The sequence below is a fragment of the Gopherus flavomarginatus genome, chromosome 10 (genome assembly GCF_025201925.1).
Source record: "Gopherus flavomarginatus isolate rGopFla2 chromosome 10, rGopFla2.mat.asm, whole genome shotgun sequence".
NCBI classification, from domain to species: Eukaryota; Metazoa; Chordata; order Testudines; family Testudinidae; genus Gopherus; species Gopherus flavomarginatus.
This window is the reverse complement of record NC_066626.1, coordinates 45,502,552-45,518,898: the sequence shown is the minus strand read 5'-3', so window position 1 is coordinate 45,518,898 and position 16,347 is coordinate 45,502,552. Positions and strand designations below refer to the sequence as shown.

At 39.8% G+C, this 16,347-nt stretch overlaps 1 protein-coding gene across 2 annotated transcripts in view; it reads left to right on the top strand.

Moving 5' to 3' along the window:
• Nucleotides 1–16,347, top strand: part of XIRP2 (xin actin binding repeat containing 2) — a 157,564-nt gene that overhangs the window by 102,674 nt on the left and 38,543 nt on the right. For both annotated transcript variants that reach the window (XM_050916246.1, XM_050916247.1), the window contains one exon: nt 14,012–14,175. In XM_050916246.1, the coding sequence (XP_050772203.1) occupies nt 14,012–14,175 (164 nt within the window). The remainder of the gene's footprint in view (nt 1–14,011; nt 14,176–16,347) is intronic.

Genomic DNA, 16,347 nt, shown 5'->3' with positions numbered 1-16,347 from the left:
CCCCAGCTGGCTGGGCTCTGTGCAGCGGTCCGCAGGTGGCTGTAGCAGCCCCTGGTCCGGCAGCCCTGGGCAGCTGGTGCCGCTGGCCACAGGTGCCTCCCCACAGAAGCAGCCCACCCTCCTAGGTGACCCCCCCAGCAACATCCCAGGTGGGTCCCCCTCGAACATTTAATTACAGATATTTTTAATATAAGTCATGGACAGATCATGGGCTATGAATTTTTGTTTATTGTCCAGGACCTGTCCAGGACTTTTACTAAAAATACCTGTAACTAAATAATAGCCTTAATTATGACAGGGTGAAGATATCACACATCTGCTACATGGCCACACAGTGAAAGTTGGCCATTTGAAATTTCAGAAAAGCTTCCTAACTCAACAGAACCACTTAAAAAAATCACCAGACATGCCAAACCCATGGAACAAATGCAGAAATTGGGCTTGTTTTTGGCTTAATTGTCTTGTGAGTAGCTTGTTGGCTAGTGTTTTGGCTTGTAGCTTGTTTCTTCGTTTTTTGATCAGCTCCTGGCAAGCCGATGCAAAGGGGTGAGAGAGTCAGGGGTGCACAAGGGCCCCACCACAGTCCCAGACTGCATGACGGGGGGGATCTAGTCACATAGAGTGTTGGGATTCTTAGGGATTGACTTGTTTTGAAGGGATTAGCTTGATTTTTGGCTTATTGTGAAAGTCAGGGTGCTTATTTACCATGTGAACATTGGCAACTGTGTCACCAATGGCTACGTGACTGTAAATGTGATGCACATGGCTCAAAATACTTGACAAGGACATCAAAATGCACATTGACATTGAAGAATCCATGTGGTGGGGGTGGGACCAGGGCGGTTTTTGTGGGAGGGGGTTGAGGCAGAGGATTGAGGTGAAGGGGTGTGAAGGGGTGTGAAGGCTCTGGGGTGGGGCTGGAGATGAGGGGCTCTGAGTGGGGACAGAGGGTTGGGTGCAGGGGGTGAAGGCTTCAGCTGGGGATGATGGATTTAGGATGCAGGAGGGTGCTCTGGGGCTACTGTGGGGGGAGAGGACTCTTCCTGTCCCCACCCCCAGTGCTCTCTCCCCGCAGCAGCACCTGCGCTGTGGGGGAGAGGTGCCTGTCCCTGCTGTGGAAGCTCGGGGGGCAGGGGCTGCAGGATAGGTTCCCGGCCCTGGCAGGGCTGGCTGTGCCACGGCTGGGACCGGAATGCTCCAGGGTCGGGCCGTGCTGCGCCTGGGGCTGGCCAGGCCACACTGTTGTACTTAAAGTACTGCACAGGATCTTTTCAGGGGGAATAAGGCAAAATGCCACATTTATTAGTAATACATGTATTAATGTATGAAATTTAATAGTGAAAAGTGCAAGGTCATGCACTTAGGGATTAATAATAAGAAGATTAGATATACATTGGGGACGCATCAGTTGGAAGCAACAGAGGAGGAGAAGGACCTTGGGGTATTGGTAGATCACAGGATGACTATGAGCCGCCGATGTGATATGGCCGTTAAAAAAGCTAATGCAGTTTTAGGATGCATCAGGCGAGGTATTTCTAGCAAAGATAAGGAGGTGTTAGTACCGTTATATAAGGCACTGGTGAGACCCCACCTGGAATACTGTGTGCAGTTCTGGTCTCCCATGTTTAAGAAGGATGAATTCAAACTGGAACAGGTTCAGAGACGGGCTACTAGAATGATCCGAGGAATGGAAAACCTGTCATATGAAAGGAGACTTAAAGAGCTTGGCTTGTTTAGTCTAGCCAAAAGAAGGCTGAGGGGGATATGATTGCTCTTTATAAATATATCAGAGGGATTAATATTAGGGAGGGAGAGGAATTATTTAAGCTGAGTACCAATGTAGACACAAGAACAAATGGGTATAAACTGGACACTAGGAAGTTTAGACTTGAAATTAGACGAAGGTTTCTAACCATTAGAGGAGTGAAGTTCTGGAACAGCCTTCCAAGGGGAGTAGTGGGGGCAAAAGACATATCTGGCTTTAAGATTAAGCTTGATAAGTTTATGGAAGGGATGGTATGATGGGATAGCCTAATTTTGGCAATCGATCTTTGATTATCAGCAGATAAGTATGCCCAGTGGTCGATGATGGGATGTTGGATGGGATGGGATCTGAGTTACTGCAGAGAATTCTTTCCTGAGTTCTGGCTGGTGAGTCTTGTCCACATGCTCAGGGTTTAGCTGATCGCCATATTTGGGGTCGGAAAGGAATTTTCCTCTGGGGCAGATTGGTAGAGGCCCTGGAGGTTTTTCGCCTTCCTCTGCAGCGTGAGGCATGGGTCACTTGCTGGTGGATTCTCTGCAGCTTGAGGTCTTCGAACCACAATTTGAAGACTTCAATAACTCAGGCATAGGTTAGGGGTTTGTTATAGAAGTGGATGGATAGGGTTCTGTGGCCTGCTTTGTGCAGGGGGTCGGACTAGATGATCACATTGGTCCCTTCTGACCCTAGAATCTATGAGTCTATGAGTCTATCTATGAGTCTATGAGTCATAGGCGCAGAACAGGATTGGTCCAGCTGGAGAAGTTTAAATCCCCTCTGAACAAGCGTTGGCAGATCAAAAGTCAATATGCAGAAGTGAGGCTATTGCAGCAACCCAGATACATGTGACTATGGTGAAACACAAACCATGGAAAATGTGTTGGTCTGCTGGCTCATAGAGGAGCCATGAACCAAGGAAGATCTTGCCAGGGCTACAAACTGGGCCATATCATGTGCCCAACACTGGAAAAACCTATGATTGTGATGGAAGGAACACAAGGAGGAGGAGAAGAAGGAGGAACAGGAGCTATCAGGAAAACACCAAATATCATGAGAGTTGGCAACATTGCTTGCCAGCCACTGGGTTGCCTGAGACACAATTGTAATGCATTATAACTATCATCAGAATTACAAGTTTACTAAGTATGTAACAATAGTAGCTGTTAAGCTCACTGGCTGAGAACACATTGCTGGACAAGCCACCAGCTCACAAAGGAATCAGGGACCTAAGATGAAATATATATCTAGTGACCCCAACTTAGAGTCAGCTTCAGTGCTCAGAGAAGGCTATGTGGCTTTGAACAATAACTCATCACCTCTGCTATCTCTTGGTCATCTGTATAACAGAGAAGAGCACTCTCTTACCTCAGAAGAGTCGTAAGGTTTAACTTATTAAATAAAGAGGCTGAGATTGTTGCGCTGGTGGCTGAAAATGTAGTAGCATAATATGATCCAATTCCACTTCTGGAGTCCAGCAGATAATCGACAGTCCCATTGGGAAGCTGTGAACCGCAAAGTAGAATCAGAGGAAGTGTTCCACGGAGCTCCACTGGCAAGGATTTTACTTTATTTTGAGGCCTACATGGTGCAAGTGTTGTATGGTTTGTCTCCAGCCAGAAAACACTATTTACAGTTAGGAAAATTTTGTTTTCATCCACAAATACTGCTTTTCAGTGCTCTGCAGTAATGGAACCATTTCTGGCAGAAAGCAGAACTGGCCAAAAGCCCAAAATGTGCTTGTTTTGCTTTTCATGCAAACAGTTTTGCAGTTTTAATTTTCACCTGCTCATGTGATGTCTTTCGGCAATGCACTTGATTGCATTGTGGGAGGCTCACAGGTTCAAAGCTTGTCTTCTATTTTTATTCTGTCATGGGAGTTTTATTCCCAATCTTTCTGACTACTGCTGTTATAATTACTTGAGTCACATCTTTGCAACTTGGTTTCCCCTATTTTTAAATATGCTAAATACAAACACAGAAACAAGTGTCATGTATGCATTTGATATGTAAATAGGCACAGTAATATGTTCTGTAATTCCAACAGTAGTCAGAATAAATGTTCAAAGATCATCACATTTGCATTCCCACATATGTGCTGTGTTTGTATACTGTAAACCTGTTGGGCTGAAATGTAAGGATGACCTGGCTGCAAGTTTCTTGGTCTTTCAGTATCTGATAATACTGCCCCACTAACTGGAACTTGTTTTACCAAGGTTTACCATAAGATTTGAAAATCTGAATGTAAAAGTCTCTCCTCTATTTGAACATTACAGGAGGAGATGGAAAATGTGATTATGAGTGTACATACATGTATGGAGATGATGGAAGGTTGGTCCAGTGGTTAGGGCACTTACCTGGGACTTGGGAGACATGGGTTGAGTTCACTGATCTGCCACAGGCTGCTGTGTGACTGTAGGCAAGTCACTCAAGGTATGTCTCTATGCATTTACTTGGTGAGATTACAGCTCGCATAGAAATACCCAGGGCCGGCGCTTCCATTAGGTGACCCTAGGCAGTCGCCTAGGGTGCCAGGATTCGAGGGGCGGCATTTTGTGCGCTCCCCATGGGACGCATGGGAGCTTCCAGTTCCGCTCCCGTCGCACTGCCGAAGAAGGACCTTCCACCGACGTGCCGCAGAAAACAGCGGCAGGCAATTGAGCAGCTCATTGACTGCCACTGTCGCCTGCAGCATTTCGGCAGAGGGTCCTTCTTCGGCAGCGCAATGGGAGTGGAACCGGAAGCTTCTGTGCGCCCCATGGGAAGTGCACAAAATGCCGCCCCCCAAATTCTGCCTAGGGTGCCAGAAACTCTGGTGCCGCTCCTGGAAATACCCAAGCTAGCTTTAATCTAGCTAGCTCAGATACTAGAGCAGTGAAGCCTTGGTAGCCTGAGCTTCAAGATGGGCTAACACCTGTGTAATTACCCTTGATTCGGAGCTGACTTGTACAGCTTGTGATACCACAGCTTCATTGCTCCAGTAGTTAGCTGCTAGATTAAAGCTAGCTTGAGTATGTCTGCATGAACTGTAATCACTCCCCGTCTCTGTGCCTCAATTCCTCAGCTGTGGAAATGGGAATAATAGTACTTCCCTACCTAACAGGGGTGTTATGAGGATAAATACATTAAAAAATCATCAGGTGTTCATATAGTATGGTAAAGGGAGCCATATAAGTAACCTAAGTTATAGTCATTTCATGGACTGTGTCATACCAACAGTTCTGAGGTAAGTAGAAATGAATAGGCAACTTTGCTTAAAAATTGATGGAATGATATATCACCTAATTTCATCCATCCCAAAGTACATGGAAAGTTCTTATGTATTGTTATTTGTACTTCCTGAGATTTATGCAAAGTTATCTTCTCCCTTAAGCCCTTAGAAGGCGAAATAGCAAGAAAATGTTCTGATACAACAAAATTGAGCGGCAAAGCATGCTCACAATGAGTAAGACAGGATGTGAGCAGTGTAAGAGTATATGACTGGACTAGTAAGCTTTAATAGCTAGCAGAATGCACACTGCCCCTTCTTTTCTCTCTCCCCCACCTTGTACTGCATTTTATGGCATTAGGTTCTGATACCTTTTGGATTGGATTAATCCTAAATTGAATACTTCAATCTGTCCCCTCTCTATTTGTAATGTGAGTGCTTCAACCAGTTGCCGTGCAGTTCCTCTATCTGATTATGTTACTCTTGCAGGGTTAATTTATGTGAGTGAAAGAAAAGGAGGAAATTATAACACCAACTTTAAGAAAACTAGATCAACCCTAGATAAAGTTGGCTGATTGTTACAGGAGAGAATAATCTGTGTATTCTGCTCCTAATTTCAATGTATTGTTATGATTATCACTTCTCTTAGCTATGTAAAGGTGCAATGTGTTTCAGATGAAGAGGTATTTTGGTCAAACTAGTGGTGATAAGGATGAGAAGTACTAAAATCATTTTAGCACCTGCTTGTCTTACCACCATCACACTCAACATACTCAGTTTCTTTCGGTGAAGATTATAAGCATATTGGTTATACATTAAGGATGAAGACTCTAAACATTTACAGTATCACCTTTTCACATCCTTTCACATCCTTGAGCTATAGTAACCAAAACCCTAAACAAGTCCATTATAGCTCAAACCAGTGAAAAGGAAGCTTTGTCCCATTTCAGACAGCGTATTGTTATGGGAATCTGTTCTAAAGCCTCTTGTGCCACTGTAATCTTTTCTGAGGTAACTTTTGTGTATATTTACATTTTTCTCAGGGACAAACTTTTCTTGTACTCTACTAAAGTTTTCTAAGTAAATTCAGCAGAGACCCAGAAAAGGGAAAGAGATTTGGTCAAGTCAGTTACCTCGCCATCTTTGAGAAGTTCAAAAGAAATACAAGGGAATTTTAAAAACACAACTTCTTGTCTCCGGCCACTGAGCATCACTTTGGACCCAAATTTATCTCATATGAAACCTGTTTCTATAACCTCAGACAATGCATTTCTTAAAGTAAGGCAGGTTTGATGTACAGCAAAAAGGAGATGTGGAAGGATTCAGGGATGCTCTGATATTATGTGCAGTACAAGTATCGGGATTAATAGCTACATTCCAGGGACTTTTACTAAAATATATATGTGTGTATATATATATATATTCTTGAACCCTTACAATTCCCCCTTTCCTGAAGGAATGGAGTGCCCTATTTACAGGGACTCAACATTATTCAATCAAATTTTCCAGTGCAGTGCAGAAAAACCCTAGCAGAACAAGTGAAATGTCCAGGCACTGAGATTGTATTAGATCTGAACTGTTAAATATAGGTGCTCAGATCATATTTTCTTCATCTTTATCTACAAGAAGGAAAACTGTCATGAAGATGCATTTTTAAGGCATCTTGTCAGGTATATGCAATTCCTTTAAAGAACTGATGGGAACAGGAAAAACATCAACAAAAGCATTTTTGGTGCTAATATGCTTATGCTGCTTTTTCTGAGGTGTTCCAAATTCATGCTTCCACACTCTCTGTTACTGAGTTACATATACGTGGGCAATGGAACAAGGAACATGCATTTGCTTCATATGCCAACTCGAGTGAAATACATTTGGGGCTAAATCCCACCCCCAGCACATCCCGAGGAATGACTTATGAATCTCTGAGCATAGGTGGGAGGTAGTTAACATGAGCTATCACATTAAGAGTGGTATCCACACAGAATGATAACCAATGCAAGGCCAGACTTCATGAAAATTACACAAATTGCTCAACGTCCCATTTTTTAATTTCTCAAATAAAATTGGTGTTCATGTAACTCAACTATTCAGTAAAGGCTAGATGGAAAATCTGGATGGAAGATGTAAAACATGCAGAAATAGAACAAATGAAGAAGATTACTAGGTCCTGCATTTTGAAAAAGACAGATGCTTTCACTTGAGTGATAGCGGACAACCCATGCAGAAACTGAGACAGTCAGCATTATGTGAGCAATAAACTCATAGTACAACCATATTGTTACGGCTAACACGTGACAATATACTACTTATGTCACATATTAGATTAATGTTTGTGCAGTGCTTTGAAATTATGAAGTGCTATATATGTGGTAAGTATGACTTTTCCTTGCCTGTTGTGTTTTCATGTCTGCTTTATTTGCAGGAGTACAAATTCAAACACTAGCGCTATACAGAATAATTGGTTTTGCTTAAGAACATATGCCCAATTCTTAAGTTATTATTGAGGTAAAACTTCCACTAACTTCAATGGGAATTTTGCCTGAGTCAGAACAGAGTAAGGACTTCAGGATTCAGCCCATGGTCTTTAACACTACCTGTCTTGTCAGTTCCTAGAAGTGAATGATGTAGGAATAGTGTCAGAACTTTCTAAGTGAAGGGTCTTTTAAGACTCCACCCCTAAAGAGGTCCCACCAGGCCCTGGCTTTTCTGATCTTCAAGGCACAGTATAAGATATTTATTTTGTTTAAGTTTTTGGTTTAACTTTCCTGGCCCTGGATTACACATTCCAGTATCAGGTGCATTCCTTGCCACAGTAGTAGCAGTAGCTTTTAGATTACCTTTGAGGATGGTTTTCTGTATTTGTATGCATTTAAAAAAAAATAATTGTGACCATGCCTAGCTGCCAGTGAGATAACATAGGGCTTAAATAATCATCATAAAAATAACCATGTCCAGCAGATGTTCTTGCTTTTGTGGACGAAACAATGCTTTAATTTTAGAAGGAAGGCCCTTTGTGTAAATGTGTATGTCAGGTGTGTTTCTTCTTTTACAGTCTGATAAATACTAAAAAGACTACCAGAAAAGAATCCCTCTCTCTCCTTAATAACTGAAGAAGTGTGTCAGTAACTTTTGATTAATAAAAGGAAATCCCAGAAAATGTAATTGAATATGAAATGTCCTTATCGGCCATTTACACAGAATCTTGCTCTGATAGGTATAGAAAAGTCTCCCCATGCTGGTGTGTTTTCCGATAACTTCACTCAGAAGGAGGACATGTTTCCTATTGTGTGCCATACAAAATAAGCTATTCAGATATACACATTTCTTCTATATATAACATAAAATTGCTTCTCCTTCAACAATTAAGGGAATAGATTGCATTCATACACCTTTTGGAAAACCAAGGACAAATACTTTGTTACAAGGGAGACCTCTTGTCCCGCTCAAAACTGCTGATTACACTGGTCTACAATTTTTGAGAAGTCTGGAATACTGTGTGCAGTTCTGGTGTCCCATGTTCAAGAAGGATGAATTCAAACTGGAACAGGTTCAGAGACGGGCTACAAGGATGATCCGAGGAATGGAAAAACTGCCTTATGAAAGGAGACTCAAAGAGCCTGGCTTGTTTAGCCTGGCCAAAAGAAGGCTGAGGGGGGATATGCTCGCTCTATATAAATATATCAAGGGGGTTAACGTTAGGGAGGGAGAGGAATTATTTAAGTTTAGTACTAATGTAGACACGAGGACGAATGGGTATAAACTGGATATTAGGAAGTTTAGACTTGAAATTAGACGAAGGTTTCTCACCATTAGGGGAGTGAAGTTCTGGAATAGCCTTCCGAGGGAAGTAGTAGGGGCAAAAGACTTTCCTGGCTTTAAGACAAAGCTTGATAAGTATATGGAGGGGATGTTATGATAGGATCGTTAATTTGGGCAATTGATCTTGAATTACCACCAGACAGGTCTGCTCAATGGTCTGCGGGGAGACGTTGGATGCGATGGATACTGAGTTGCTGCAGAGAATTCCTTCTTGGGTGCTAGCTGGTGACTCTTGCCCACATGCTCAGGGTTTAGCTGATCGCCATATTTGGGGTCGGGAAGGAATTTTCCTCCAGGGCGGATTGGCAGGTGCCCTGGAGGTTTTTCGCCTTCCCCTGCAGCGTGCGGCACGGGTCACTTGCTGGTGGTTTCTCTGCAGCTTGAGGTCTTCAAACCATTTTTGAGGATTTCAATAACTCGGTCCTGGGATAGGGGTTGTTATAAAATTGGATGGGTGGGGTTCTGTGGCCTGCCTTGTGCAGAAGGTCAGACTAGATGATCAAATTGGTCCCTTCTGACCTATGAGTCTATGAGTCTATGAGTCTGCTTCAGAGATAAAATGTGCTATTTATTATGTATTTTGAGGAGCTGAATTCAAATATGACAATTAAAACAACTGATTGGCTACTGTTTCTAAGATATTTAAGTTTTTACATTTTATGTCTATGTCTATTGTGTAGATAGTAGAGTTTTAATCATAAATTGGATACCTAGGTCTTTTCATGTGTTTATGGTTGCTTTACATGATAATATTTCACCTGTCCTGTTTATGTAACACTTTAAAAATCAGCAAAAGGGTTATATAAATAAAATTGATTATGAAACAAAAGGCAAAAAACTATTATGTACATAGTTTAGTCCTAGTCAGTGTCTACTCGGCGCTTCTTGGCTTGTCTCTTGTATTCATTAAATGGAGCATCTCTTGTCACTGTCCAGCAATAGTCTGCAAGCATTGATGGGCTCCATTTGCCCTGATAGCCTGCCAGGAGATTCCACTGCTGTAGTCTGGAGCCCAACAGCTGTGCCTTATTCTTGGGTAGTTCCAAATCCCTGACAAGGTCATTCAGTTCACCTTGTGTTATGAGGTGTGGTTCAGAGGAGGAGGATGGGAGAAAATGTGGGTCCTGTGACATTGATGGTTCAGGACCAGAAGTTTCATCCTCTTCCTCTTCCTCATCTGACTCAAGTGAGAATGATTCTGGTGCATCAGGAACCGGCAGTCCTTCTCCCTGGGGTACTGGGCGTATAGCTGATGGAATGTTTGGATAATGCACAGTCCACTTTTTCTTCTTTGACACACCTTTCCCAACTGGAGGCACCATGCAGAAGTAACAATTGCTGATATGATCTGTTGGCTCTCTCCAAATCATTGGCACTGCAAAAGGCATAGATTTCCTTTTCCTGTTCAACCACTGGCCAAGATTTGTTGCACAAGTGTTGCAGCATATGTGTGGGGCCCACCTCTTGTCCTGATCTCCAATTTTGCAGCCAAAAGAAAGGTGATAGGCTTTCTTAACCATAGTGGTTATACTGCGCTTTTGTGATGCAAAAGTCACTTTACCACAAACATAACAGAAGTTATCTGCACTGTTCACACAAGTACGAGGCATCTCTGCTCACTTTGGCTAAACAGAAATGTGTCCCTTTGCAAAATCAAACACTGACAAATAAGAGACCACGACACTGTATGATTTCTAGAGCTGATATAGGGCAATTTGTTCAGCAGAGTGATGTAAGCTTCGTTATGATTGCATCATCCATGACTTCTAGGAATAACATGATGCAATTCATATCATGTATGACGCAATACCAGCTTCAGATTGCATCATTCATTGTTTTGCCTAAAAAGAAGTACTGTCCAAACCCAGTCATAGATTTATTCATAGATCCAGTCAAAGATGTATTTTAGTCATTTCTGGTTTAAATTGAGATCCCTTCCCTTTATAACTCACTTATCCTCCACCATTCCCAAGTCAAGGGTCGTATATACTGACCCAATAGCATATCTTGAAAACTAGAGCCAATCAACAATTTTAAGCATCATTTTCGTTCTCAGAGACCCAGAATTAGTAAAGTTGGACTACATTTATTTCAGAAGCATTTTGGCTGTAGAGCAGTGTTACTTGCATTTGAAGGACTAGGTTCTTTCTTTAGAATCATATGCCCTAACGCTATTTTCATCTTTTGCAGAATAATGAAAATGTGAAATATTTTCCTTTACAGTGAGCATCTCCAGAGCAACTATACATGTCACAGGGCTTGTTTGTTTAGGGTTCTGCCCTACTACTAGGTAAATGGGAGGACAAATAGGGAAATCACCATGACTATATAGCACTGATTTGTGAATTATCTCCGTGACTGGCACCTGGGTTTTAGTGTTCCAATATCATTTAGAAAAAACAAAAGCATTATCACATTCAGACTGTAAAAAAATCCTATAAACAGCACATCAAATGATTTTATTAAATGAAAATAATTGCAGGAAGTGAAATGAGAGTATTAAGTGGCAAAGCAAAGCTTCCTACAAGTCCTTCATCCTCTTGTCTCGCTCTGGAAAGTATCATACATGCTCCGTGTTCATATATGAAGGTCTTCACCTTCCCAGAGTTTCCTTGAACTGCACCTTCATCCAGATAAAAGTAAACCAAGCCATATGCTCGCTCGCTCTCTTTACTGTAAACCCATTTCTGCAGCTCTTTTGCTGCTGCTGCTGTGGCTAGATTTCCTAAATTTCATTATGAGTGCAAATCTCACCTCAGTTAATCATATTATCTGTCTCTGACTTGACATTCAGTACCTGAGCTGCATAGTAAAAGCAAAACTTTGTTCCACAGCAACTTTCAATTTTATTTGCCATTTACAGGAATATTCTGCCTTCATTACGGTATTGTGTCATAACCAAATCTAGATACTATGTCTAGTTTTCAAATGGGTGGTTTTGTATTTAAAAACTATTTATTTATTTATTTGGGAAAAAATTGACTTGACTCACTAAGCTTCTTTAACCCTTTATTTCACCTACATTTAGGTTGGATATTTCACAAGCTTAGAGGCTACTTTTCTTCAATATTTTTGCTTAAAAATTATCTTAAACTCAGGGGCAAATTTGGCCCTAATATTCACACATGTAGTTCCCACTAATCTATGGTAATGTATCCAATACCAAATTTGACCCTCATGGGGTTTTGAAATTTCAGAACATGAGCAGAAATGTGCATGGACTAATTTAACTATAGTTTTTAAACTAGTTAAAATTTTGGATTTTGATGTGCTGGCTTGCACAAAGGTACTGCCATTTTCAGCTAGCATGTTAAGAAACCTATTTATTATTAAAACGAGTCTCTTACTATTAATTTGTACAGACTCTCAAAAAGCAGTTTTTGTATAATGGAAATGTGGAATTAGAAATAATAAAAGAGATAGATGTACTGGTACTTGCTCTTGAATTAAATTAATTGTTCTCTACATTTCACCTGCCAATATGACATGACAGTTTCTAGGGTAGGATTGCAATGATTTTACACTGAGAAAAATATTACTACTTTACATGTGCCAGAGAAATGAAACATGAACCATTGGGCTTATTTTATGCAGTCAGGTTGCATTATGTTCACAGAAGCAATAGCAAAGCAGCACTATGTGCTATCAAGCAGTATTCTCTACATCCTGGAATTTTCCTGTGAACAGATATCTTCCCTGGTGATATACTACAGGAAGAAATGAGAGTCAGTAAGATACTGCAGGCACAAATTCCTAATAAAGTTGAAGAGAAGCTGTAAAACCTTTGTCTATATCCAACCATTTTAAATACTAAGAGGCGCATACTGAATATACAGAAAGTAGAAACTTCCAACAGGCACAGGCCCTTATTGTTTTTAGCTTTTAGTTTTGATCAGTGTTGTTCTATCACACAGATGACTCACTGCCCGCTTATTTACAGTGTGATCCACACTTGCCTTTTCTTCACCACTGAAAAAGGAGCACTCTTTGTCTTAGGGTAACTAAGAAGTGTGAGCTACCCCAAGGTAAAAGTACACAGTTAAGACAAGGCACTTTAGTTTTACTGCAAGGGAAACTAGATGAGGTCAACCCAGGTGAAGGTGTACATATAGTGCTGACTTTGCCTAGTTTACCTCATGGTAAAATGAAAGTGCCTTGTCTTTACTCTGTTTTTACCTCGGGATAGCTCAGGCATGTTAGTTACCCCAAAGGTAAAGAATGCACCTTTTTTAACCAGCAAAGATGAGGCCACTGATGACATCATCTTGAATAACCAGTTACTGTAGGGTGTTCTAATATATGAACGTATCAAAGTAACTTTTTTGGTCAGCTGCAAAATTATTAAGGTGAAAATTTCAAAGTAAACTGTCTTCTACTGAAAGGAATATATCTTCTTCACCTAATGTAGAGATTTAGATAATATGAACGAAATATCAAGTGAAGATCTTGAAAGAGCTAATAAGTAGGCTATGATGAGACAATTCACATTTTTAATGGAAATGAGTCAACTTTGTGGGTGCAATGTAAACTGAGGAAGTCACAGCAATTGAGGTGTGGAATTTTATATGCAATTTTTCAAAGTAAAAGTAATAGTCTAAGTGACAACCTCTGCAGTGCTCAGCTGCTGTACACTCACTTGGTATGAGTGAGGTCAAAGTAGTTAACTATCAGTGAGGTTTTAATACTCCAGTGCAGACAAAATAATTAATAGTAAATGAATAAACTGGAGACAAATTCTGCTCTGAGTTACTCCCTTGCAACCCAATTGATTAGAATAGAATTTGCCCCATTATAACTTATGTACTGAGTTATAATGGTTTTGCTTATAATATAAAAGGATATATATTCAAGTTTTCTGGTGACTATATATTTTTGCTAGATTATCAAGAAAAATTTTTTTTGTTGAAAAGTCTTTATTTTAGTTGAGATTTTAAAAAAGTGATATTTATTTCAATAAGAAACATCATTGTTTCCATTGAAATGCCTGTTGACTTCACTGGGAGAAGGCTTGGGCACTTTGGACCTGATTCAGAGCTGTAATTTACTATCTGCAATTCTTACATTATAAGTTGGAATTGATGTAATATTGCCATAGATATTGGATAACATTGTTAACTCTTGCGATCTGTTTTTGAAGACAATTTTTCTTTTCTTTCAGGCTTAAAAAGCAGGTATTCAGTAATAAAAATAAACCTCCTGATATAAAATATTATGTTTGCTTTTAGCTATTGCTGTCTGTCACAAGCCTGCAAGTGGATTTTCAGAAGAAAACACGAACTGGAGTGATAGTGTGCCATTGGATTTCCAAGATTCTGTCTCACTGAAGGAAAGAATGGCTATGTATCAAGCAGCTGTGTCCAAAGTAGAGCGCAGCAGCTCCTCTGCCAATGTAAGATATTGCCTTCTATTTAACATCACAATTGTCTTCATAATTTGCTATTTCTGTTTACATACGGCCATATTCTGCTCGCTTATTCACAAAAGCGGTCGCATCATTTTGCCCACATTATCTTTATGTAGAACAAAATTGAAAACCTGAATTACGAACACCTACACAGCAAAGTTACCAATTCATTTCAGTCTCTTATGAGTTTGCATACCACTGATCTTTTGGAAGGCTCATTTTAATTCACTGGTTGTACAGTTTTTCTTTTTCATTTTGTATGCACTAAATTTATTAGGAATATTTAAATCAACATAGAAATGAGAGATTAGCAACATAGCCACTCTGCTAAAGCAATTATGATTATAGAATAATACAAGTTTCTATACTATTATCAATTTTTATAGTCAGCAAGTAATGAAATTGTATTCAAAACAATGCCTATCTCTGGCTGCTCAAACTATGGAATTTGAAATTACTGCAGTGTTAAACTGGACAATGATACAGAATCATAAAAAGTGGGACTGGGAGAGACCATGAGACGTGATCTAGTCCAGCCCCTTGCGCTGAGGCAGGACCAAGTATGCCTAGTCTGTCCTTGACAGATGTTTGTCTAACCAGTTCTTAAAAACCTCCATATAATGAAAAATGAAAGAGCATTGTTTAATAATATTATCAAAACAACTAGTCATCTATCATGTAATAATAAAAAAATCTGATGACTAATTTTGATTTACTATTGTGTGCCTCTGTATTCAATAGGAATTTATTTTACAGAAATACTTAATATAGATTGCAAAGAACTCTCCTAGCAGTCTAATGTACTTAAAAATGTGGTTTATATTTTTAAATATCATTCACATTTGTTGCTAAAAAATAAACTGCAGCTCCGTGTACAGCGTACCAAAACACTGTACATTATCAGTAATGTCTGAAAAAAACATTTATAGAACTGAAATAATTAAATAATAATTGTACCAGGGTCTCCTAAAACCATGAATGAAATGACAGTAGGCTTGAACTTGGCTACCACGTTTAGGGAACACCCCTTATCAGGTGACAGTAGAATGTATATAGTAAATAATTAAGGTACTCTAACAACTTCAAAATTAAAGGAGTGCAGCATGGAACTAAAGATTTATCTTAAGCACATGCTGACAATAGAAAACATACTTAGAAACAGTATTTTGATCATGTGATTTTCTTCTAGATTGTATTAGAAAATGTAAGGGTAGTAAAACACAGCATTCTTTAATGGACCAGAAAATAGATACTTAGAATTTCTCTTTTAAGAAAGAGATGAAGTTAGAAATTACTGTAAAAACAGAAAATGAGAGGTAAGTATAGGAATCCATTAATGAGTCTGGTCTCCTGCTGATTTCAATGTGTTACTCTTTTTGACATCAGTAGGAGTTTTCTGTTGGTATGAAGGGAAGGAAAGACCATTGAAGTGACTGAAGGAACATTATTTCAACAATTAAGTACTGTAGAATACACCCCAGAGTTCTCTTCAGCATGTAAGGTAGGACTCTAAAAAGGAATAGTCCTAAAAAGCCTAGATCTCGGAATAATGAATAGGAGGACTAGTGTATACACACACTTCAGTTTATATATATTTATAAAATGTAGTAAAATGCTGGACAGCAGAAAGAGAAATAACAGAGAATTGAAACATGAGGCTGGTGGGAGCTCAGGCATATGATGTTTGGTTCAGTGGCCTGTTCCTTTATCATTAATACCTCAGAAACCTTGCAGAAGGGCACAAACAGAAAGATAATTAAAAAAACTACTTAATAGAAGTGAATTGTGATACTTTGGGCTTGAGATATTAAATATTGCACTCTAAAAATATCTGGAAGGAATTAACAACTCTGCGTATTTTTTTAAGTTTCCTAAATGATTTCCTCCTCCTAAAAACCAGAGAAAATGGCAAAATACTTTTTACCATTTTTATCTTGCCAGGCTTCCTGAGAAGTTCACTAAAACACTTTTCAGAGGTCTCACTGATGTAACAACCAGACCCAGAAGAGTATGCTAACATTAAAAGAATTGATAGGACACAAATATTTGTGGTTTATACAAGGTTCACGGAGTCCTAGAACAAATGCTTGTGGAGTGTCTAGATGAGTATTGAAAAAGGCATGAGTTAACTCAAGTTAATTGGCAGTCACGTAATCC